This window comes from Ranitomeya variabilis, chromosome 2 (genome assembly GCF_051348905.1).
Source record: "Ranitomeya variabilis isolate aRanVar5 chromosome 2, aRanVar5.hap1, whole genome shotgun sequence".
In the NCBI taxonomy this organism is placed as follows: domain Eukaryota; kingdom Metazoa; phylum Chordata; class Amphibia; order Anura; family Dendrobatidae; genus Ranitomeya; species Ranitomeya variabilis.
Window position 1 is genome coordinate 503,397,877 of NC_135233.1, and position 26,597 is coordinate 503,424,473.

General features: G+C 44.9%; 1 protein-coding gene across 4 annotated transcripts in view; it reads left to right on the forward strand.

Annotated features, from left to right (window-relative positions):
• The window catches only part of ANO3 (anoctamin 3), a 704,489-nt gene that overhangs the window by 210,663 nt on the left and 467,229 nt on the right, over positions 1–26,597 (forward strand). For all 4 annotated transcript variants that reach the window (XM_077288029.1, XM_077288030.1, XM_077288031.1 and 1 more), the window contains exon 2: positions 14,691–14,885. In XM_077288029.1, coding sequence (XP_077144144.1) covers positions 14,691–14,885 — 195 coding nt within the window. The remainder of the gene's footprint in view (positions 1–14,690; positions 14,886–26,597) is intronic.

Genomic DNA, 26,597 nt, shown 5'->3' on the forward strand with positions numbered 1-26,597 from the left:
GGAGTGAAGCTCAACTCCCAGACCTACTGCCAGTTTCTGGAAGACAACTTCTTCAAGCAGTGGTACAGGAAGAAGTCGGTATCGTTCAAGAAAAACTTGATTTTCATGCAGGACAATGCTCCATCACATGCCAACTACTCCACAGCGTGGCTGGCCAGTAAAGGTCTCAAAGAAGAAAAAATAATGACATGGCCCTTTTGTTCACCTGATCTGAACCCCATAGAGAACCTGTGGTCCCTCAATAAAATGTGAGATCTACAGGGAGGGAAAACAGTACACCTCTCGGAATAGTGTCCGGGATGCTGTGGTGGCTGCTGCACGCAATGTTGGTCGTAAACAGATCAAGCAACTGACAGAATCTATGGATGGAAGGCTGTTGAGTGTCATCATAAAGAAAGGGGGCTATATTGGTCACTCATTTTTGGGGGGTTTGTTTTTGCATGTCAGAAATGTTTATTTCTAAATTTTTTGCAGTGATATTGGTTTACCTGGTGAAAATAAACAAGTGAGATGGGAATATATTTGGTTTTTATTAAGTTGCCTAATAATTCTGCACAGTAATAGTTCCCTGCACAAACAGATATCCTACTAAGATAGTCAAATCTAAAAATCTAAAAAAAAAACACTCCAACGTCCAAAAATATTAAGCTTTGATGTTTATGAGTCTTTTGGGTTGAATGAGAACACAGTTGTTGATCAATAATAAAGATAATCCTCTAAAATGCAACTTGCCTAATAATTCTGCACACAGTGTATATGAAGCTAGCATGCACGGATCGGTACACCTGCAGTTACTCCATGCATTGCCGTCCATTCTTGGGCCAATTTGCATGGGCATTTGCATGAGCCCTTATTTACGTAAGTGGAGCAGTGCCGCAATAACAGACACAACCCATTAACAGGTATAATGCAATTTCAGGAAGAAAGCATACGGTATATGTTTTCTAATCTTGTGACACTTTTTAAAAAAAGTAACAGCTTTAACCCCTTTCTGCCATCAGACAGAATAGTACGTCGGATGGCAGATCCCTTTCTTTGATTTGGGCTCCTGCGGTGAGCCCGCATCAAAGTCGGGACAAGTCAGCTGTTTTGAACAGCTCACGTGTGCCTGCAATAGTGGTGGGTGGAATCGCAATCCACCCGCTGCTATTAACTAGTTAAATGCTGCTGTCAAACTCTGACAGGGGCATTTAACAAGCGCTCTCGGCCATCGGGCCGGAAATGCGTGCACCGCTGACCCCCGTCATGTGATCAGGGGTCAACAGTGCATTGGCATAACAACCAGAGGTCTCCTGAAGACCCCTATGGTTCTTGATGCCAGATTGCTGTGAGCCCACCCTGTGGTCAGCGCTCATAGCAGTGCAGTAATTTTGCTACATAGGGGTGATCTGAGCATCGCTCCTATGTAGCAGACCCAATCAGGCTATGCCAGCTTCTAGCCTCCCATGGAGGCTATTGAAGAATGGCAAAAGTAAAAAATATGTTTTCAAAAATATGAAAAAATTAAAAAAATATAAAAGTTGAAATCACCCCCCTTTCGCCCCATTCAAAATAAAACAATAAAAAATCCAAACCTACACATATTTGGTATCACCGCTTTCAGAATCGCCCGATCTATCAATAAAAAAAAGGCTTAACCTGATCGCTAAACAGCGTAGCGAGAAAAAAATTCAAAACGCCAGAATTACATTTTTTTGGTCGCTGCAACATTGCATTAAAATGCAATAACGGTCAATCAAAAGAACGTATCGGCACCTAAATGGTATCATTAAAAATTTCAGCTCAGCATGCAAAAAATAAGCCCTCACCCGACCCAAGATCCTGAAAAATGGAGACGCTACGGGTATCGGAAAATTGTGCAATTTTTTTTTTTAAGCAAATTTTAGAATTTTTTTTTTCACCACTTAGATAAAAAAAGAACCTAGACATGTTTGGTGTCTATGAACTCATAATGACCTGGAGAATCATAATGGCAGGTCAGTTATAGCATTTAGTGAACCTAGCAAAAAAGCCAAACAAAAAAACCAAAATGTGGGATTGCACTTTTTTGGCAATTTCACGGCTCTTGGAATTTTTTTCCCATTTTCTAGTACACGATATGGTAAAACCAATAGGGTCGTTAAAAAGTTCAACTTGTCCCGCAAAAAATAAGCCCTCACATGGCCATATTGCCGGAAAACTAAAAAAGTTATGGCTCTGGGAAGGAGGGGAGCGAAAACCCATTAAAAGCTCTGGGAGTTAAGGGGTTAATATAGTCCAAACCACTGTGCATTGTGGCATAATTACTTTGCAAATCTTGTTATGTAATGAAATCAAACAGATAATTATTTGTTAATAAGAAATCTATTCCAATTGTATTATAATAAATGAGGAAGCCTTCAATATGGCAACAAATTTAATCAGAATAGAAAATGTAATATATGCTGGTTAGTGAGTGGCTGGGCTATACAATTGGTCCAGTCTTGTAAGCAAATAACATTTCTGTGCAGCCGCCAAGACAAGAGACCCGCGGAGCAAGTCAATAACTCCTCACCATACCATACAGATAACATTTCAGGAGCCATAATTAGTGCTAACAGTAATGAAATTGCTCTATGTTTCCTTGTTAGTAAATTGAACATTATCTCAGCACGTACTATATGGCTACATAATGATTAAAAGGATTTTAATATATTAGGACAGTGCTATTGCATTATTAACACGACAGGAACAGTATTTTTTCTTTTTTTTAAAGAAGGCATTAAGTCATTAAGTGATAGAAAAATGAGGAGTGAAATGAGAAAGTGATCTTATTGCAGAAGAAATGCAAAAACTCATTACAGTTGTTTGAGACTAGGGATGAGCGGATGCATGGATGGTAGGGTTCGTGGGGTTCAATTCGGCCTCCAAACTTGACCCTGAACTCGAAACCAGTGGAAGTCAATGGGGACTTGAACTTCAGTGCTGTAAAATGGCTGTAAAATGGTCGGAGTAAGGGCTAGGAAGGCTGCAAAAAGAAGATAAATTAGGGTAAGAGCAGGACAAGTGTCCTTCAAACAAACGTGGATAGGAAAATTACTTAAAGAGGTTATGTCAAAATAACAATCATGGTAAAATGAAAAAAAAAAATAGAAAGTAAATGAATAGCATAAAAATTGGAGTCCGGCTCAACAGGACTGGATTTTCCTTTTCTTTTTCTTTTTCAAAAGAAAATATAGTGCATACAAAAGAAAAATTTACATGGTCGACATGACCCAGTCGACTCCAATTTTTTCAATTATCCTTGATGTGAGGCCAAGGCAAGGCCGGTGTCTGAGCTCCAGGTGGATGAGCATAGAGCAACTGGGTTGAGCTGGAACCAAGTTTTTATAAAAATTTAACATTGCCTTCACAGAGACTGGGGCTTGCTACTGCCAGTCCAGTTAAAAATTTCTCCCACAGAGCATGGGGGAGAGTACCCCTCAGAAGCAGCATACAATTTTCACAATCAGACCATGGGGCAAAGGACCCCCCACAGAAACTGATTCCATTTTCACCCACAGAGCACAGGGCAGAGTACACCCACAGAAGCTGGTTTCAATTTCACCCTTAAAGCATGGGGCAGAGTACCCTCACAAAAGTTGATTCCAATTTCACCCACAGACTATGGGGCAGAATACCCCCACAAAAGCAGGTTATAAATATCAATCACAGAGCATGTTTTCACAGTTCCCTTTACAGAGCCAAACTTTCACCATCAGTAATGTACAGTTGAGCAGCTGCAGATAAAAAGCTTGTAGTTTGCTCCTGGATCAAGCTGGCAGTCTGTCACAAGGCTTGCTACCAGCAGTCACAGTCCCTTTGCCTTGGGATATCTCCCCAATGCTGTTGCCTAAGGGGCCCAGGGGCCGAAGTGTGTACCTTGAAGAAATTATTGTTCAAAGAAGGCAGCCACGCCTGAATACTCCAGATGGGAATAACAGAATAATACTATGTTTATATTTTCATATTTGTTGGAACTGGGGCAATGATTCAGAGGGGACCTGGTGTAACACATAGCCTTGTTTAGATGGTGGATCCAGGTTAGCCAGGTAGCTGGAACAGTAAGCTTGAGCAGGAGCACCCTTACTTCGAGGTTCCAAGGAAATTGAGTTATCCTTATGGCTGAAACACTTTGTTTTGATCTGTAGTGTAAGAATTGTGTTTGTGTCCATCATCACTGTGAAAGTGCCCTTACATGTGAAACAACATCAAGGAAAATGTGTTACATGCTACTCCCTGTGTCTGAATGTATTGATAAGTAAAGTGGACTTTGCAAATACAAGCTGGTGTGGCTGTGTCATTCTGAAGACCAAAAGAATTGGCGCCACGGTAGGCAAATCAGAATGGAGTATGAAAATCTACCTCACCAAAACACTGCACTTCACACACACCCTGGGACCCAAAGGCTCCCCTATTTCTGTAGTTGGCCAGGGTGCTGATTGTACTACACTCACCCATGACTAGCACCCATGGACATGTTACATTTGGCATAGTCAGCAGGATACAGGTTTCTCGCTTGGAGAAAGCAGTTTGGAGAATGCCAATGGCGCAATTGAGGAAGTGCCTGAAACTGAATAACCTGAAATGGTACACAGTAGAAATTCCAAAATGGTGGATGGTGATGCAATATGACAGTACCTGCAATTGAACAAACTAAGATGGTGACCAACAGCATGGATCCGAAGATGACAGCAACCTGTGGTCTGAGGTGGAAAAGTCTGGTCCATCATGGAAGTGGATGGCACCCGAGGGCGCGAAATGGTGCTCTGCCCTTTGGAGGTTCGGCATAGAAAGGGAGTCGTTTTCCGGACCAGGGTGTAGTTCAAAGTAAAGTATGGCCCGTCGGATAAGAGATGGCATGTGAATAAGGTGTTGTCAAAGGCGGAGTTGCAAGGAGTGATGAGTGATGCAGTGAGCATGTTAGAAACACAGCCCCAGGAAGGGTGAGCTGAATACAATAAGACCAAGTGGAACCTGATACCAGGCCATATATATAAATAAAGGGTGCAATCTGGTTACATGTATGTAATAGAGGGGGTGCAAAGCTTAGTCCACATATATAATGTCAAAAGAAGAAGAAAAAGGTTGGACTAAAAGCAAGGCCTGCACAACCACATGAAGTAGAAAAGTAATAACAAACCTTTATTAAACACCAAGAACAATATAAAAACAATTTAAAAAAGGCCACAGGGGTAACCAATTGTGGTCTGGGACAGGACTGTTTGCAAGTTGATCCTATGAGGGATAGGTATTGCTACTATTACATTTTCTCCATTTTTTATAGGATATTGTCGCCCTAAGTGGAGTGATTTGGCACACATGATAATTCAATAATTGGCATTTATACTATCTAGGAATGGGGATGTGCTGTGTTTATATGCCTGTTTTTAATTGTTTTTATATTGTTCTTGGTGTTTAATAAAGGTTTGTTATTACTTTTCTACTTCATGTGGTTGTGCAGGCCTTGCTGTTAGTCCAACCTTTTTCTTCTTCTTTTGAACCTGATACCAGGGACAGTGTTCAGAGAGGAAAGCAGACAGCAGCAGAGCAGTACAAGCATGTGAGAGCGAAATCAACCGTTATCATGGCTTCCGATGGTGTAGATAAGTGAGCCTTAAGCAGCGCTATTCCGAAGGACAACAGGGGACACAATGGTCGTGCACATAAAAAAATATGGAGAAATGGATAAAAGAGAGGGAAAAGTGGAAGAGTCGCAGAAGAGAAAGGCGCCTCTGTGAAATCAACCAATTGGTGGAGGATGAGAGGTAGTGGTGGAGCCCTAGGTTGCAACTTGATGCAGGGAGGCAACGGGAGTCTGTGTCTACCCAGTCCCAAAGAAAGCCTGTCACAGCAACCCAGACCAGTCTGCCAAAGGATAGACCTCAGCCTGCAAATACCATCATGAAATTACCTCAGAGAGATGTAGCCCTTGTGTGTATAAACCAATCATGAACATCCCCATAGCAGGATGAAAAAGTTATAAAAGTGAGAAGGTCACCCTTTACAGTTGGCGTGGAGATTTGAGAGGAGTCTGCAGAAGACTGAAAATGTCTGGATGGTGCCAGGGTTCTTAAGTGAAGACATCGTTGTAGATGAGGGGGTGAGTTTAGTTCCATAATCCTCCTTTTGTTTTGAAAATGGCTGTAGGCCAGTTGGGTCTTAAGATGACGTTTGATCAGTGTCAGACTGGGTGTCAAGGGCCCACCAGTAACTTTGACTTTGGGGGCCCATTTTTCACGTGCATACAAATATTACATGACCCACAAATCTACCGTATTTTCCGGCGAAGAAGACGACTGGGTGTATAAGACGACCCCCAACTTTTCCAGTTAAAATATAAAATCTTCTCAAAAGTCGGGGGTTGTCTTATATGGTGGGTGTCATCTTATAGGGCAGGTGCGGAGCAATCTGTAGTCGCTGCATACTGTGGGGGGAGTGGTTCCGATGACGATGTGAGGGGGTGCCTCACCAGAAAGATGTAAGTGAAGCAAACTGCAGGCATCCGGGACGCCTGGGGTATGGAAAAAAAGAGATAGAGCGGTGCTGTGCCCAGAAAAACACACCTCTTTCACCTGTCTGGCCCGCCCTTGTATCCCATTACCTCCTCTCAGATCTCGCTCCCGAGGACTGCAGTGAAGTGGCGCAGGCACACATGTGTGAGATCTGAGAGGCGGAGAAGAGGCAGTAGAGTATAATTATTTTTTAAGCAAACTACTTGCACACAGACAGTTGCAGAGTATAGTTATTTATTATGCCTGGACACATCTCGCACAGACACAGTGGTATAATAAAATAATTTTTTAGGCCCACAAATGGGAAAAAGACGGCTGTAGACTATAAATATTTTGTAGGCACACTACTGGCAAAAAAACGCTCCAGAGTAGAATTATTTTGTTACCCACAAAGAGACACAATTTTTTTTTCTCATTTTTTTATGCTTTTTTTTTTTTTGCACGAAACTGACTTAAAACAACCAAGAATTAACAAAATGACGGTAGATGTGGACACGGTGGTATAGAAGGAAAAGGCAAGGGAGAAGTAATCCAACACTGTTTTTGTATTTTTTTTTCATTATTTTCCGTTTGAATATTTTTTAATTATTTTTCTTTTATAGAACTAACTGAAAAGAACATTGAATGAACACAAAATAAGCAAAGTACAACCAGGGGGCTGAGATCCAACTGGACATAGCAGTGTAGGTGGAAGAGGCGGAGAAGGAGATAGCCAACACAGTTTTTTGTTGTTGTTTTTTTTTAATTTGGAGAGGAGGCATCCAAATGAAATGAATGGCAAATAGAGTCGAATACTGGCTGGGTACAACTGATATAGTTGTCTAGTCAGCCAAAGGTATGTTAGCTTCCTCACATTGGCTGTGGACAGGGGGATGCGCCTGTCCGTGATCTTCCCCCCCGTGCCGTGCTAATCACATGTCCCAACAGTACACTTACTGCAAGGCAGGCCAGCACCTCCAAGGCATAAAGGGCAAGTTCAGGCCATGTGTCTAACTCGGACAGCCAGAATTTCAATTGGTCAGACCCATCTGTTAGTACATGGAGACGTGTGGACACCTACTCTTTTACTATGTTGTTGCAGCGCTGCCTCCAGCTAATATATATGCAAATTACCTCTTCTGAGAAAAAGAGGACTTAAGCTCTATAGCGCCACCTGTTGGAAGAAGCGATCCTACAAGTCACAATCAACCCTTTAATGAGTCGTGCAATATGACTTAGGATAAAAGCCAAATCAGTATCTCAATTCGCAGACACGGTGTATCGGGTTGTTGGCCCTCATCAGTGCGAAGCATGAGAACTGATTTGGCTAGATGAGAGGCTCTGGACTGGGGTCTAAGGGGTAACATTTCTCCTTATGGAGAGTGACATACCAGCTGGCTTGTCAAGGTAAGGAGGCTTATTCGCCGTGCAATGATCCTCTGGGAAATTAAATATGCAAATTGCCTCTTCTGAGAAAAAGAGGACTTAAACTCTATAGTGCCACCTGTTGGAAGTAGCGATCCTACAAGTCACAATCAACCCTTTAACGAGTCGTGCAATATGACTTAGGATAAAAGCCAAAACAGTATCTCAATTCGCAGACACATACCAGCTGGTTTGTCAAGGTAAGGAGGCTTATTCGCCGTGCAATGCTCCTCTGGGAAATTAAATATGCAAATTGCCTCTTCTGAGAAAAAGAGGACTAATATAGACAGTATTACATGGTGCTGCCAGATGTTGTGGGGTGCTGAGAAAGTTTTGCCACATTTCAGCCATACTAACCCTGTTTTTCTGAGGTGGTAGCGGTGCACCAGCTGCCTTGAGGACTTCCTCCTATGTCTTCCTCCTATGGTGGGGATGCAGACAGGGCTGGCGTTAGGGGCAGGCAGACCAGGCAGCTGCCTAGGGCCCCTGCTCTCCCAGGGGCCCCCAGCTAGCGGCACATCACGCAGCCACTATGGTGCCCCTGTGAGGGAGGGGGGCCACCTGCCACCAGCGCCGACTCCACCGGTACAGTTCAAAGCAATGATGGAGGAAAGAGCGTCAGCCAACGCTCCCTCTCCCATCATTCCCCGCTCTGCCTCTGACACTGCGGGTGCGCAATGACGTTCGTGCCCTCAATGTGTGCCAGGCAGTGCAGCAGCTGAGACAGGAACAGGGAGCAGTGCAGGCACGAAGAGAGGTGAGGAGTGTGGTTTTTTTTCACTATAACAGTGAGTACTGGACTGTGGGGCCATTCTCAGGGGGATGCGAGCTGTGCTGTTTACTATGCGGGCTGAACTATATACTATGCAGGCTGTGCTATATACTGTGTGGGCTGTGCTATATACTGTGTGGGCTGTGCTATATACTGTGCGGGCTGTGCTATATACTGTGTGGGCTGGGCTATATACTGTGTGGGCTGTGCTATATACTATGCGGGCTGTGCTTTATACTGTGCGGGCTGTGCTATATGCTATGCGGGCTGTGCTATATACTATGAGGGCTGTGCTATATACAATGCGGGCTGTGCTATATACTATGAGGACTGTGCTATATACTATGAGGCTGTGTTAAATACTATGCGGGCTGTGCTATACATATTATATTCCATGGGGGAGGCTGTGTTATATTATATGTAAGGTATATTATATTCTATGGGGGAGGCTGTGTTATATACTATTGGGGGGTATATTATATTTATGGGGGAGGCTGTGTTATATATACTATGGGGGATATATTATATTCCATGGGGGAGCCTGTGTTATATTCTATGGGTGAGGCTGTGTTATATACTCTTTGGGGTATATTATATTCTATGGGGGGCTGCAGTATATACTATTGGGGGTATATTATAGTCTATGTGGGAGGCTGTGTTATATACTATTGGGGGTATATTATATTCTATGGGGAGGCTGTGTTACATACTATGGGGGATATATTATATTCTATGGGGGAGGCTGCGTTATATTCTATGGGGGAGGCTGTGCTATATACTGTGGGGGTATACTATATTCTATGGGGGAGGCTGTGTTATATACTATGTGGCTGTGTTAAATACTATGGGAGGTACATTATACATGATATTCTATGAGGAAAGCGGTGTTATATATTATAGGGGTACATTATATTCTATGGGGGGCTACATTATATACTATGGGGAGGTGGGCTGTACTATATTCTATGGGGGGCTATATTATATTCTATGAGGGGCTGTATTAGATTTTATGAGGGAGGATTGCATCATACTCATGGATGGGGCTACATTATATTATATAGGGGGCTGCATTATATTATATTCTATGAGGGGTGATTGCATCATACTCTATGAGGGAGCTACATTATACTATAAGATGGGGGGCTGCATTATATTCTATGGGGGTTACATTATACTCTGTGAGGTGGTTGCATTATACCATTATCTGCATTATGCTCTATGGGGTGGCTGCATTATACTATATGTGGGCTGCAATATACTCTATCGAGGATTATGGGGAATACATTATACTATATGAAGAATTATGGGGTGCATTACACTATGGGAAGTGAATTGTACTACATGGATGACTATGGTGGTGCATTATACTATATGGAGCACTATGAGGAGTGTATTATACTATGTCGAGGACTGAGCAGTGTATTTTAATATATGGAGGACTATGTGGAGTGTATTATACTATATGGAGTACTATGAGGAGTGTATTATACTATATGGAGAACTATGGGAAGTGTATAACACTATATGGAGGACTGAGTATATTATACTATATGGAGGACTATGGGGCATATTACATTATATGAAGGACTAAGCGGTGTGCATTTAACAATATGGAGGACTGTGGTGCACATTATAATATAAGGAAGACTATGGGGGGTATTATACTAAACAAGCAAAATGCTGCATATTCATCGAGTGATTGGATTGTTTATGCTGGAACAAAAATCATTGTTCTCAGCAGCACATTGCTGGTGTAAAATGTAGATGTGCTGCTGACAACATGATACTGCATGGTGATCTGTTAGTGATCTATTAGTGATTGTTCTGTCCCCATCATTCTTTCTCAGAGGGTGGAAAGAGGCTGGGAAGCAAGCGTTGAACTACTTCAATATTGTTGATCACACTCGTGTAGTGGCCTGAACTCAGCGCATGTAAATACAACCAAAATGCTTCTGTGTGATGTGCAATATTTTAGCATTTGGGGCCCCATTTTAAACTTTGCCTAGGGCCCCACTAAAACCGGCCCTGCCTACAAGTGTTCAAAGATATTATACAGTCACCATGTGACAAGTGGGCCTGTGTAACTTCAAATGCCAGGGCTGAATTTTAGTCCCAGTCTGGCCCTGGTCACAGTACTCCCACAGATATGGGTGAACAGTACATACAGTGCTTATAGGCATAGTACTCCAAAAGGCAGGATGCAGAGTACACACAGAGGCTTAAAGGCACAGAACTTTCATAGGATGGATTGCAGACTACACACGGCGGCTTAAAGGCACAGTACACCCAGAGGCCAGGTGTCACGGGGTCACCGCAACAGAGAGGAGCCAGAAGATTGCAATGTCTGATTGCTCCGACTCCTGCAGTGAAAATAAGTACTCTCCTTTTTAAATGGTGTTTATTTATTTGGCAGAACAGGGGTTAATCAGCCATGTTGGAAACTCTGGGAGTGTGAGTTCTCAGCTGAGCTCGGTTAGCCACTCCTATCCCCTTTCAACTCTGGGTCCTGATTCAAACCCATGTCAGAGCTAGCCTTTGCTGCATGGCTTGGTGGAGTGGTGTTTATATCAGAAGGAGTTTTGGAGGAGTTATCTGTGACTGTTGCATGGTTTGCAAGGGCATTGGTCTGGTATACAAAGGAGGTGGTCTGGCAATAAAGACTTGCCTTGCTTGGTCGATCTTATTTTTGAAGTCTGTGGCATAGTCCTCAGCAGAGATGAGGGAGGTCAGTGGGGGCAGTGGTGGGAAGAGGAGGGAATTAAAAGTTTTGAATAACTGTATGGGGTTGTAGGATAAGTAAGATACAAGGGTTGTGAAGTAGGCCTTTTTAGCTGAGGTGAGGGCGGATTTGAATGCGAGTGTTGCTTATTTGAATGTGGTGAAGTAATCTTGCAAATGCATTTTCTTCCAACGCTGCTCCTCAACCCTGGACACTTGTTGAAGCTTTTTATTGAGGTTATTGTACCAGAGTTGTCTATTGATTAATCGCACTACGTCAATAGCTGATGCGAGAGTGGCATTGTAGAAAGTAGTGGCACAGGCTGTGTCATGAAGGGAGGATATGGATGCCAGTCGTAGAATAGAGTCAGAGAGTGTGTGAGTGTCTAGATATACAAGGGGAGTAATTCCTGGACATAGGTGACAGGTGAGGAGGACAGACATAAGAAAGTGAGTAGATGGTGATCAGATAGGAGGAGATGGGAGGTTGTGAGGTTAGATAGGGACCAGAGAGGGGTGAAGATAAGGTGTAATGTATGTCCATCTGTGTGGGTGGCTAAGGAGAACTAATGAGTAAGTCCAAAAGATGAAGGAAGTGACAGGGGTTTGGAAGTTGATGACCTCTTGATGACTTCAAAAGAGTGCACTTCAAAAGAAGGGAGCATAAGTGTGGGATTGGATTGAAGGTGCAGTTGGTAGAAAGGAGAAGACCCACTCCTCCACCATGTCAACTACAGCACATTGCTGCCTGAATAATTTCACCAATGTTTAAGGGTTTTCTCTTGCATTTTCTGTTGCTGATATGTGATCTCTGATGTTCTCCCACTATCTTAGCTTCTACACAGGCCATAATAGTTCCTCCTGAATGGATGCAACCCAGCGGTCAAGTCTGGGGTCATGAAAGCCTTTGGTGACGATGGAAAGTGGAAGCAGGCATTTTTTTCCCAATTTACACAAAATAAAATGCAGATTGTTTAAATTCACTAGGGTCTGTTAATTCCATAAAATTTGACAAAAATTAGATTTGCATCAATTAGATTTGCTCATCTCTAGACGTCACCACTATTAAAAAGACACATAATTACAGATTTTGCACTGATGTGCAGGGGCCTGAAGACAAAGATGACAGCTAATGCATATATCCTCCTTTCTATAGCAGGTCACAGCAATGCACCACACAACAAGCACAGGGAACTATGTTCATTTTACCCTTTCAGGTCATTTTCCGATCCCTGGACATAATATCCAGCTGTTCTCTGTCATCATACTGCACATATACTGCACTATCCAAGTTGTGGCTCAGACTACAAGGAACGATAGGAGCTATAATTGTATTAAGATGTACTTAGAGACATTTCATCTAATTAGTTTAACTACATCTGTCTTCATCCATGCTTCTTTAATCACAATGCTGGTCTATTCTTAGTATTACAGCCTCTCGGTCTCCAGAGTGCCCACAGCTCCCTCAGTCACCCAATGAGTCTGTGCTTTGTCTTCTTTCACTTGTTTTATTCCCAGTGATGTCATAAACTGAATTTGCCAGCCACAGACTACATAATCTCTCATTCATGCCGTCCTCCCATTTTGATCAGGTTCTCCGTGTGGTTCTATGCACATAGTTGATTCCTTTGGATCTTTCCCTGCAGAGTTTTACTACAGCTGCATACATCACCATGCACCCAGAGAGATGTATGTTACCATGCAAGCACTGAGACATGTGTCACCATGCAAGCACTGAGATGTATGTCACCATGCAAGCAATGAGACGTATATCCCCATGCAAGCACTGAGATGTATGTCACCATGCAAGCACTGAGACGTATATCCCCATGCAAGCACTGAGATGTATGTCACCATGCAAGCACTGAGACGTACACTCACCGGCCACTTTATTAGGTACACCTGTCCAACTTCTTGTTAACACTTAATTTTTAATCAGCCAATCACATGGCGGCAACTCAGTGCATTTAGGCATGTAGACATGGTCAAGACAATCTCCTGCAGTTCAAACCGAGCATCAGTATGGGGAAGAAAGGTGATTTGAGTGCCTTTGAACGTGGCATGGTTGTTGGTGCCAGAAGGGCTGGTCTGAGTATTTCAGAAACTGCTGATCTACTGGGATTTTCACGCACAACCATCTCTAGGGTTTACAGAGAATGGTCCGAAAAAGAAAAAAAATCCAGTGAGCGGCAGTTCTGTGGGCGGAAATGCCTTGTTGATGCCAGAGGTCAGAGGAGAATGGGTAGACTGGTTCGAGCTGATAGAAAGGCAACAGTGACTCAAATCGCCACCCGTTACAACCAAGGTAGGCCTAAGAGCATCTCTGAACGCACAGTGCGTCGAACTTTGAGGCAGATGGCCTACAGCAGCAGAAGACCACACCGGGTACCACTCCTTTCAGCTAAGAACAGGAAACTGAGGCTACAATTTGTACAAGCTCATCGAAATTGGACAGTAGAAGATTGGAAAAACGTTGCTTGGTCTGATGAGTCTCGATTTCTGCTGCGACATTCGGATGGTAGGGTCAGAATTTGGCGGAAACAACATGAAAGCATGGATCCATCCTGCCTTGTATGGAGCATCTTTGGGATGTGCAGCCGACAAATCTGCGGCAACTGTGTGATGCCATCATGTCAATATGGACCAAAATCTCTGAGGAATGCTTCCAGCACCTTGTTGAATCTATGCCACGAAGAATTGAGGCAGTTCTGAAGGCAAAAGGGGGTCCAACCCGTTACTAGCATGGTGTACCTAATAAAGTGGCCGGTGAGTGTATATCCCCATGCAAGCAATGAGACGTATATACCCATGCAAGCACTGAGATGTATATACCCATGCAAGCACTGAGATGTATGTTACCATGCAAGCACTGAGACGTATATCCCCATGCAAGCAATGAGACGTATATACCCATGCAAGCACTGAGATGTATGTCCGCATGCAAGCACTGAGACGTTTGTCAACATGCAAGCACTGAGATGTATGTTACCATGCAAGCAGTGACACATGTGTCACCATGCAAGCACTGAGACATATGCTACCATGCAAGCATTAAGATGTATGTCACCATGCAAGCAGTGAGGTGAACTGTATGTCAGGATGTGAGCAGTTGAAGGACACATCTCCACAGGCTTTGATCTGCTTTTTTTGCTACCTGTTACATATGGCAAGTTGTACTATATAAATCCTTAGTTTTTTCTAGAGTTTCTTAACAGCTATTAAGCAGCTTTATAAAACTGGACAGCAAAAGCCAACATTACCTTTTTTTCTTTTTACTATATTAGGTATGTTTAAGAGCAAGAGTGGGACAGACAAGGAACACCAGCTGAAGCCATCTAGGAGAAGTATGCCATGTTTAGCCCAGAGCCAAACCCACCCTCAGCATCTGAACAAGCAGTCTTCAGTGCTTCAGTACAACAGAGTCGAACCTCAACCTGATAGCGAAGGATCCTCAGCGGTTGATGTAGAGCCTCAACAAGGTAAGACCTATTGATTCTTAGCATAATAATAGGACTCAAGGTCAAGAGACTTGGAAGTTGAAGGACAGCTCTAGTCTGTGATGTCTGTCTGTGATCTGTAAATGTAGGGTCAGTACATAGCGTAATAGAATAACCTATGAAGACCAAAAATTATACTTACTGGATATTCAATTACCCACGAGCCAATGTGGTCAAGCAGTCACAGGTGTAAAGGTTGTTCTTATATCTGTTAAATGTTTTTATGTGTTTGATACCTGTGTTTGTGGAAACAGCGGTGATTTTTTTTCATTTTCCCATTGTGGTGATAAATTATGATAACATGTATAGTTAATATGAGATTAATTAGATGTATTTCTTTCTATTGGGAATTTGTGTTGGCAAATTATAGCTATTTTACTGCCCTCTTGGTATACTTTGAAGTCTTGCTTACGTAACAGTGATAAGCTGCACATTATAATACACATCACTGGATATTTTCCACTGTCATGTTTCCACAATATTTTTGTCCAAATTTGATATGTCAGTACCTATTATACCAAGATGAGGGGGGCCACGTAGATTCTACTTCCCTCTGCCTGGATAAGGCATCTATCACAACCCCATAGTTGCTTCTCTTGTACCAACTACTAAAAAAAAGAGGTTCTTCAGCAGCTGTGGTGCTGTGTAATAGCTGTTGCAAAGGAACACAAAACAGATGTTGAAGAACATCTTGCTGAAAATAACAAGGGGCAATCAATGACAGATAGATGGTTCTTCAAAAGTATGTTCTACAGCAGCTGGCATCTATTGCAAGTAATAAAGTAATCTGTTCAGTTGCATTTCCCACATAAAACTCTAATCACTCTTTTGTACAGCATATCACGCAATTTATCGATCACCCATTACTAGTTGACAAAATTTTAAGGCGTCTGTCATTTTTTTGAAGCTGAAGTAACTTGCACAGATTATTTTGATGCAATTATCATCACTTTACCATTAGTGGAGATGAAGTATTCATAATAGAATTATGGGAAGTAAATATTTGTCACTTATAATAAATTGTGGTTTAATACAGTTTTATAATATGTCCATAAAAAATCTTGTCTGTCCGTGCATTTTTAATAACCTGTCCAGAAAAGAAATAAAAAATCAAGTTTGGCCATAACATTAAAACCACCTGTCTAATGTGCAGGTTCTTACCCACTAAGAAAACAGTTCAGACTTAGGCCGGCGTCACACTCAGCGTATGAAAATACGGTCCGTTTTTTATGGCCGTAATACGCAGAAATGTTCCCAAAATAGTGATCCGTATGTCATCCGTAGGCAGGGTGTGGCAGCGTATTTTGCGCATGTCATCCTCCGTATGTAATCCGTATGGCATCCGTACTGCGATATTTTCTCGCAGGCTTGCAAAACCGACATCTAATGGATTTATGTGTTCAAATGTTCGTTAAAATATATATACAGTATATATATATATATATATATATATATATATATATATATATATATATATATATATATATATATGTTATTGAGACACATATACAGTGCCTACAAGTAGTATTCAACCCCCTGCAGATTTAGCAGGTTTACACATTTGGAATTAACTTGGCATTGTGACATTTGGACTGTAGATCAGCCTGGAAGTGTGAAATGCACTGCAGCAAAAAAGAATGTTATTTCTTTGTTTATTTTTTTTTTAAATTGTGAAAAGTCTTTTCAGAGGGTCATTTATTATTCAACCCCTCAACCCACCAGAATTCTGTTTGGTTCCCCTAAGTATTAAGAAGTAGTTCAGGCACAAAGAACAATGAGCTTCACATGTTTGGTTTAATTATCTCTTTTTTCCAGCCTTTTCTGACTATTTAAGACCCTCCCCAAACTTGTGAACAGCACTCAAACATGGTCAACATGGGAAAGACAAAGGAGCATTCCAAGGCCATCAGAGACAAGATCGTGGAGGGTCACAAGGCTGGCAAGGGGTACAAAACCCTTTCCAAGGAGTTGGGCCTACCTGTCTCCACTGTTGGGAGCCCAAGAGTTCTTTTTGAAAAATGAAGAAATAATTGTTCGTTTATTGGTGCAACCAGTTCAGTAATTGATGATGTATAAACGTTTTCGGTCACAAGACCTTCATCAGAAACATCATATATGAAACTGGAAGCAGGGCTGCAATAATGTATAGGCACAAAAGGCCTGCGTACAGGTGTTACCGGGCAGATGAACCTGGAGGCTCCTGGGGAGACTGTGAGGTGGGGCGCACTGGGGAAGCAAGGTCCCGCTGTAAAGGACTAGCGCTTATGTATCCAGGTCCAGGGAACGCTGTGTAGCTGGAAGAACCAGAAGACGCGTCTTCTGGTTCTTCCAGCTACACAGCGTTCCCTGGACCTGGATACATAAGCGCTAGTCCTTTACAGCGGGACCTTGCTTCCCCAGTGCGCCCCACCTCACAGTCTCCCCAGGAGCCTCCAGGTTCATCTGCCCGGTAACACCTGTACGCAGGCCTTTTGTGCCTATACATTATTGCAGCCCTGCTTCCAGTTTCATATATGATGTTTCTGATGAAGGTCTTGTGACCGAAAACGTTTATACATCATCAATTACTGAACTGGTTGCACCAATAAACGAACAATTATTTCTTCATTTTTCAAAAAGAACTCTTGAGTGCCAAGTTTTTTATTAATTTATTGACGGGTTGGAAACCTTACTTGAGCACCACCCAGGAGCCTCGAGTGCCGTGTATAATTCCTGTATCCACTGTTGGGAGCATCATCCGGAAGTGGAAGGCTTATGGAACTACTGTTAGCCTTCCACGGCCTGGACAGCCTTTGAAAGTTTCCTCCCGTACCGAGGCCAGGCTTGTCCGAAGAGTCAAGGCTAACCCAAGGACAACAAGGAAGGAGCTCCGGGAAGATCTCATGGCAGTGGGGACATTGGTTTCAGTCAATACCATAAGTAACGTACTCCACTGCAATGGTCTCCGTTCCAGACGAGCCCGTAAGATACCTTTACTTTCAAAGCGTCATGTCAAGGCTCGTCTACAGTTTGCTCATGATCACTTGGAGGACTCTGAGACTGACTGGTTCAAGGTTCTCTGGTCTGATGAGACCAAGATCGAGATCTTTGCTGCCAACCACACACGTGACGTTTGGACTGGATGGCACTGCATACAACCCCAAGAATACCATCCCTACAGTCAAGCATGGTGGTGGCAGCATCATGCTGTGGGGCTGTTTCTCAGCCAAGGGGCCTGGCCATCTGGTCTGCATCCATGGGAAGATGGATAGCACGGGCTACCTGGAGATTTTGGCCAAGAACCTCCGCTCCTCCATCAAGGATCTTAAGATGGGTCGTCATTTCATCTTCCAACAAGACAACGACCCAAAGCACACAGCCAAGAAAACCAAGGCCTGGTTCAAGAGGCAAAAAATCAAGGTGTTGCAGTGGCCTAGTCAGTCTCCCGACCTTAACACAATTGAAAACTTGTGGAAGGAGCTCAAGATTAAAGTCCACATGAGACACCCAAAAAACCTAGATAACTTGGAGAAGATCTGCATGGAGGAGTGGGCCAAGATAACTCCAGAGACCTGTGCCGGCCTGATCAGGTCTTATAAAAGACGATTATTAGCTGTAATTGCAAACAAAGGTTATTCCACAAAATATTAAACCTAGGGGTTGAATAATAATTGACCCACACTTTTATGTTTAAAATTTATAAAAATTTAACTGAGCAACAAAACTTTTTGGTTTGTAAGATTTATGCATCTGTTAATAAATCCTGCTCTTGTTTGAAGTTTGAAGGCTCTAACTTATTTGCATCTTATTAAACCTGCTAAATCTGCAGGGGGTTGAATACTACTTGTAGGCACTGTATATATTTATATTTCAGACAGCGCTAGATATCATAAAAGCTGGTAATTCAATTGCCGGCTTTTACTCTCTCCTTCCCAAACCCGACATGACATATGGTTTACATACAGTAAACCATGTCATATCCCTTTTTTTTTTTTTTTTGCATATTCCACACTACAAATGTTAGTAGTGTGTATGTGCAAAATTTGGGCCCTCTAGCTATTAAAGGGAACCTGTCACCACGTTTTTGGAAGATGGGATAAAAATAGCGTTAAATAGGGGCAGAGGTGGGCATTACATTAGTGTGTTTGTTATGCGTTTATTACCCACCTAAGTTGCCGAAATACCTTTGCAAAGTCTCCGTTTTCGCCTGTCAATCAGGCTGGTCTGGTCAAAAGGGCGTCTTGTCTTCCCCCAGATTTTGCGTAGTTTTCCGTTGGTGGCGTAGTGGTGTGCGCATGCCCAAAGTCCTGAATCCTCTGCCAGGGGATTTAAAAAAGCGCGCTGTTCGTGATTTCATTGGTGATCGGTGGGCGCGGCCATCTTCCTTTGGCCGCGCGTGCGCAGAAGCGGCGCTCTGCTGGCCGCGGCTTCAGGAAAATGGCCGCGGGATGCCGCGCGTGCGCAGATGGATATCGCGGCGGCCATTTTCCCGAAGCCGCGGCCAGCAGAGCGCCGCTTCTGCGCACGCGCGGCCAAAGGAAGATGGCCGCGCCCACCGATCACCAATGAAAACGAACAGCGCGCTCTTTTAAATCCCCTGGCAGAGGATTCGGGACCTTGGGCATGCGCACACCACTACGCCACCAACGGAAAACTACGCAAAATCTGGGGGAAGACAACGCCCTTTTGACCAGACCAGCCTGATTGACAGGCGAAAACGGAGACTTTGCAAAGGTATTTCGGCAACTTAGGTGGGTAATAAACGCATAACAAACACACTAATGTAACGCCCACCTCTGCCCCTATTTAACGCTATTTTTATCCCATCTTCCAAAAACGTGGTGACAGGTTCCCTTTAAATTAAAGGGTTAAATCGCGGAAAAAATTGGCGTGGGCTCCCGCGCAATTTTCTCTGCCAGAGTGGGAAAGCCAGTGACTGAGGGCAGATATTAATAGCCAGGAGAGGGTCCATGGTTATTGGTCCCCCTGGCTACAAACATCTGCCCCCAGCCACCCCAGAAAAGGCACATATGGAAGATGCGCCTATTCTGGCACTTGGCCTCTCTCTTCTCACTCCCATGTAGTGGTGGGATATGGGGTAATGAAGGGTTAATGTCACCTTGCTATGGTAAGGGGACATTAACCAGATTAATAATGGAGAGGCGTCAATTATGACACCTATCCATTATTATTCCAATAGTACGAAATGGTTAAAAAAACACACACACATTATTACAAAGTATTTTAATGAAATAAAGACACATGTTGTTGTAATATTTTATTAGATTCTTAATTCACCTGAAGACCCTCGCTCTGCAAAAAAGGAAAAATAAAAAAACAATATCCCATACCTTCCGTCATTCTGGACACGTCCCACGATGTAAATCCATCTGAAGGGGTTAAAGCATTTTACACCCAGGAGCTCTGCTAAGGCAGCTGTGCTCGTGGTTGTAAAAAGACGGGGAATGAATGGAGTGCAGGGGAATGTCCTGTAGTTACCTTGAGTCGCGGTGATGGGCCCTCTGCTGGATGTCCTCATATGAACTCTAGCCTGGGAAAAGTATCTATATACCTATTCTATGTGTAGACATTTATTCTACCTATTCTATTCTGTCAGTGTGATTTTACTGTACACCGCACTGAATTGCCGGCTTTTCTCTATAACACCGGTGCGTATTTCTCGCAACTCACACTGCTGGTCCGTGTGTAATCCGTATTTTTCTCGCCCCCATAGACTTTCATTCACAATTTTTTTGCGCAATACGGTGACAAACGCAGCATGCTGCGATTTTCTACGGCCGTACAAGACCGTATAATATGGATCAGTAAAAGGCCGGCGTCACACTGGCGAGTTTTACGGACGTAAGAGCGCAGAAACTACGTCCGTAAAACTCGCATTACATACGGCACAATTATTCTCAATGGGGCTGCTCCTATCAGCCATATATTACGGTTCAGTATTATACGGCTTTCTACGGCCGTACAAAATCGCAGCATGCTGCGTTTGTCAGCGTATTGCGCAAATAATACGCCAATGAAAGTCTATGGGGGCGAGAAAAATACGGATTCCACACGGACCAGCAGTGTGACCTGCAAGAAATACGCAGCGGTGTTAGTGAAAAGTCGGTAATTCAATTGCCGGCTTTTCATTTCTCCTTCCCAAACCCGACAGGATATGAGACATGGTTTACATACAGTAAAACCATCTCATATCCCCATTTTTTTTGCATATTCCACACTACTAATGTTAGTAGTGTGTATGTGCAAAATTTGTGCGCTGTAGCTGCTAAAATAAAGGGTTAAATGGCGGAAAAAATTGGCGTGGGCTCCCGCGCAATTTTCTCCGCCAGAGTGGTAAAGCCAGTGACTGAGGGCAGATATTAATAGCCAGGAGAGGGTCCATGGTTATTGGCCCCCCCGTGGCTAAAAACATCTGCCCCCAGCCACCCCAGAAAAGGCACATCTGGAAGATGCGCCTATTCTGGCACTTGGCCACTCTCTTCCCACTCCCTGTAGCGGTGGGATATGGGGTAATGAAGGGTTAATGCCACCTTGCTATTGTAAGGGGACATTAAGCCAGATTAATAATGGAGAGGCGTCAATTATGTCACCTATCCATTATTAATCCAATTGTTGGAAAGGGTTAAGGTCTATAATATGGCAGCATTTTTTTAAATTTTGCAATTATCAAACTTTGAATTTTTATGCCCTTAAATCAGAGAGATATGTCACACAAAATAGTTCATAAATAACATTTCCCAAATGTCTACTTTACATCAGGACAGCTATTTTTTTTGTTAGGAAGTTGTAAGTGTTAAAAGTTGACCAGCAATTTCTCATTTTTGCAACAAAATTTACAAAACCATTTTTTTAGGGACTATCTTACATTTAAAGTCACTTTGATGGGTGTACATGACAGAAAATACCCAAAAGTGACACCATTCTAAAAACTACACCCCTCAAGGTGCTCAAAACCACATTCAAGAAGTTTATTAAACCTTTATGTGCTTCACAGGAACTGAAGCAATATGTAAAGAAAAAATTTACATTTAACTTTTTTTTTACAAATATTTTAATTCAGAACCATTTTTTTTCACTTTCACAAGTGTAAAAAGAGAAAATGAACATTGTTCTGCTATTTCTCCTGAATACACTGATACTCTATATGTGGGGGTAAACCACTGTTTGGGCGCACGGCACAACTTGGAACAGAAGGAGTGCCGTTTTACTTTTTCAAAGAAGAACTGGCTGGAATTGAGATAGGATGCCATGTCGCGTTTGGAAAGCCCCTGATGTGCCTAAACAGTGGAAATCCCCCACAAGAGACACCATTTTGGAAACTAGACATTAAATAAAAAATATTTTTTTCCCTCAAAAATGATTTTTTAGCCAGCAAATTTTTATTTTCACAAGGGTAATGGAGCACCCGCCAGGGCCGTGATGTACTCAGGCAGGTTCGGACGATTCTTCAGGGGATGTCTCGGTAGCAGTGGCCCAGTCCATGTCACTGGGCATCCAGTAAAAGTGAAATGATGGGGGAATAATGTTTGTAGGGGATTAGTTTGTGACACCACCTGTGGTGTTTGGCAATAAGGAAATGGCCAATGCTGCCATACAGATACACTGGGGCAGTTGGTGACGCAGTAGGGATGTTACAGCTCTCCATGGGTAGAGCTAGGCCGCAGGGCAGTTAATGTGTTAAAGTCAAGGATGGTGAATGTTGTAGTGCAGGGCGGGTGATGCAGAAAATAATTCTGAGGACACAGCAGGGTGCAGTTTCCACACTTTACTCACAGTTCTTAAATGCAGTCCCCAGCCTGGTGCTGTGTCCTTTGGGTCTGTGGCCCAGCCAACTCTCAGGTAATTTGGAGTTCACTTTCCCGAGACTCCCTTTCTGATGTTCCTTCCCTGGCCATCTCTAAGCGCTGGCTTCACCCTCCTGCCCTGCGCCTCACACACAATGTCCCAAGCCAGGAGCCTCGGACCCTGTTCAGGCAACGTCCTCCTAGTCCCCTTGATCCTATGTGGCTGCCTTTTCAGCCAATGTATGTGACTGTGGCACATACAGATACCACAGCCTCTGGCTTCCTAGCTGAGCCTTGTAGTTCCTCCACTAGTCTGGGGACCAGTCCCCCCACTGCTAGCTGGCCCTTCCACCTGACTACGGTTGGCATGGATTCGGGCACCACGGGTGGATCCCTCACTTCCCAGGCCCCTAGGACTCTTTCTCTCTGGAGGTTCTTCCTTCATGTCTGCTCTCCTCCACTCCTCACTCTTTGACTCTCTAACTCCTCCCTCTTGTTTCCATGGCAACTCCTCACAACTGACACTCGCTGCACCCACACCCTCTACCTAGTTCCCCCTCCAGCCAGAGATGGGGCCCTCCTTCAATAGGGTCCATCCAGATCCCCTGGCCTGGAGTGGTGTGGTGTTGGATGCAAGAATGGATCTCGGGTAGAGCCCCTCCTTACCAGAGAGCGGAGTACCACATCTCTGGCTGAGGTGCAGGACCTCTGTGGCGACTGGACCCTCAGGGGAGCTACAGTAACAAGCGAAATTGGACCCTAAAAGTTGTTGTCCAGTTTGTTCTGAGTGCGCCAATACCCCATATGTGGGGGGACCACTGTTTGGGCACACATCGGGGCTCGGAAGGAAAGTAGTGACGTTTTAAAATTCAGACTGATGGAATGGTCTGCGGGCGTCATGTTGCATTTGCAGAGCCCCTGACAGTGGCATATCCAGGGGGGGCAGCCGGGGCATGTGCCCCGGGCGCAGCCGACAGGGTGGTGCCAGCGGGCCACCTGATGATGCGGCAGTCCAAGGAGGCTCCTCGTCGAGTCATACCCAGGGGTTGGCAGGGCCATGGAGCAGGGGCTGTCTAATTATACTCACCTACTCCTGGCACGGTCCCTGCAGTTCCCTGGCTGCCCGGCGCCCCAGCTTTTTCCTGTACTGAGCGGTCACATGGTACCGCTCATTACATTAATGAATATGCGGCTCCACCTCCCATATGGGTGGAGCCGCATATTCATTACTGTAATGAGTGGTAACGGTGACTGCTCAGTACAGCAAGAAGCAGCAGCGCCGGGGAAACAGGGACTGCACAGTGCCAGGAGCAGGTGAGCATAACGGTGAGGGGGAGCGCAGCGCGATATTCACCTGCTCCTCATTCCAGCCACCGCTCCGTCTTTTGCAGTGATGCTGAAGTCAGAGGGCACGGTGACATAGTTAGTGCGTGCCCTCTGCCTGAACGTCAGTGCAGAGGAGGCGGAAGATGGAGCGGTGGCTGGAATGAGGAGCAGGTGAGTATTGAAAGTGCCGGGGGCCTGAGTGACGGAGAGGTGAGTATGTGATTTTTTTTTAATCGCAGCAACAGCAAATGGGGCAAATATCTGTATGCAGTATCTTATGGGGCCATAACGTTTGTGCAGAACTATATGGGGCAATTGTCTGTATGGAGCATCTATGGGGCCATAACGTTTGTGCAGCACTATATGGGGCAAGTGCCTGTATAGAGTATCTTATGGGGCCATAACGTTTGTGCAGCACTATATGGGGCAAGTATCTGTATAGAGCACCTTATGGGGCCATAATGTTTGTGCAGCACTATAACAAGGCAATTGTCTGTATGGAGCATCTATGGGGCCATAATGTTTGTGCAGCACTATAACGGGGCAAGTGTCTGTATGGGGCCATAACATTTGTGCAGCACTATATGGGGCAAATGTCTCTATGGAGCATCTTATGGGGTCATAAACAACGTTTCTGCAGCACTATATGGGGCAAATATCTTTATGGAGCATCTTATGGGGCCATAATCAGGGGCGTAACTACCGCGGTCGCAGGGGTCGCAATTGCGACGGGGCCCGCAGTGCTTAGGGGCCCCTAAGAACTCTGAGCTACAAAATGGGCCGCCGGCCCTTTATAAACCTTCTTTACAGGCCCTGGTGCGCGTGCACTCTCTCAGTGCATGCGCGATCACGGGTGGGACGGCACTTGTCACGGCAGCAGAGCCCCTCCACCGCAGAGAGCCGCACACCACAACTATGGCTGCAGCTGCTCTGTGCGCACAGGACCTTGGATGAGGTCACAGGAGGGGAGGAGTCGGAGTCACATGATCAAGGGCTTCCGTGTAGTGCAGGACAGTAGTGCAGTGCTGGTTGTCATCATGCTGGAGGAGGGTAAGCTTTTGTGTGAGGTCAGGAGGGGTTTGTGTGGATGTAGCAGAGCAGTGTGTGTATGAGGTGTACAGAGCGGAGCCGTGTGTGTATGAGGTGTACGGAGCGGAGCTGTGTGTGTATGAGGTGTACGGAGCGGAGCCGTGTGTGTATGAGGTGTACAAGGCGGAGCCGGGTGTGTATGAGGTGTACGGAGCGGAGCCGTGTGTGTATGAGGTGTACGGAGCGGAGCTGTGTGTGTATGAGGTGTACGGAGCGGAGCCGTGTGTGTATGAGGTGTACAAGGCGGAGCCGGGTGTGTATGAGGCGTACGGAGCGGAGCCGTGTGTGTATGAGGTGTACGGAGCGGAGCCGTGTGTGTATGAGGTGTACAGAGCGGAGCAGTGTGTGTATGAGGTGTACAGAGCGGAGCAGTGTGTGTATGAGGTGTACGGAGCGGAGCCGTGTGTGTATGAGGTGTACGGAGCGGAGCCGTGTGTGTATGAGGTGTACAGAGCGGAGCCGTGTGTGTATGAGGTGTACAGAGCGGAGCAGTGTGTGTATGAGGTGTACGGAGCGGAGCAGTGTGTGTATGAGGTGTACGGAGCGGAGCTGGGTGTGTATGAGGTGTACAGAGCGGAGCCGTGTGTGTATGAGGTGTACAGAGCGGAGCAGTGTGTGTATGAGGTGTACAGAGCGGAGCAGTGTGTGTATGAGGTGTACGGAGCGGAGCCGTGGGTGTATTTGGTGTACAGAGCGGAGCAGTGTGTGTATGAGGTGTACAAGGCGGAGCCGGGTGTGTATGAGGTGTACAAGGCAGAGCCGGGTGTGTATGAGGTGTACAAGGCAGAGCTGGGTGTGTATGAGGTGTACGGAGCGGAGCCGTGTGTGTATGAGGTGTACAAGGCGGAGCTGGGTGTGTATGAGGTGTACCAGGTGGAGCCGGGTGTGTACGAGGTGTACGAAGCGGAGCCGGGTGTGTACGAGGTGTACGAAGCGGAGCCATGTGTGTACGAGGTATACGGAGCGGAGCCGTGTGTGCAAGGTGTACGGAGCGGAGCCGTGTGTGTACGAGGTGTACGGAGCGGAGCCATGTGTGTACGAGGTGTACGGAGCGGAGCCGTGTGTGCAAGGTGTACGGAGCGGAGCCGTGTGTACACGAGGTGTACGGAGCGGAGCCGTGTGTGTACGAGGTGTACGGAGCGGAGCCGTGTGTGTACGAGGTGTACGGAGCGGAGCCGTGTGTACGAGGTGTACGGAGCGGAGCCGTGTGTGTACGAGGTGTACGGAGCGGAGCCGTGTGTGCAAGGTGTACGGAGCGGAGCCGGGTGTGTACGAGGTGTACGGAGGGGAGCCGCATGTGCAATGTGTATGGAGCTCAGCCGCGTGTGTAGGAGTAACTATGTGTGGCCATTATACTGTAGGCAATATCATGTGTGGCCAATTGTACAGTATGGAGCATCATGTGTAGCCATTGTACAGTATAGAGCACTATGTGTGGCCATTGTACAGTATGGACAGGGGCGTAACTACCGCGGTTGCAGCGGTCGCCACTGCG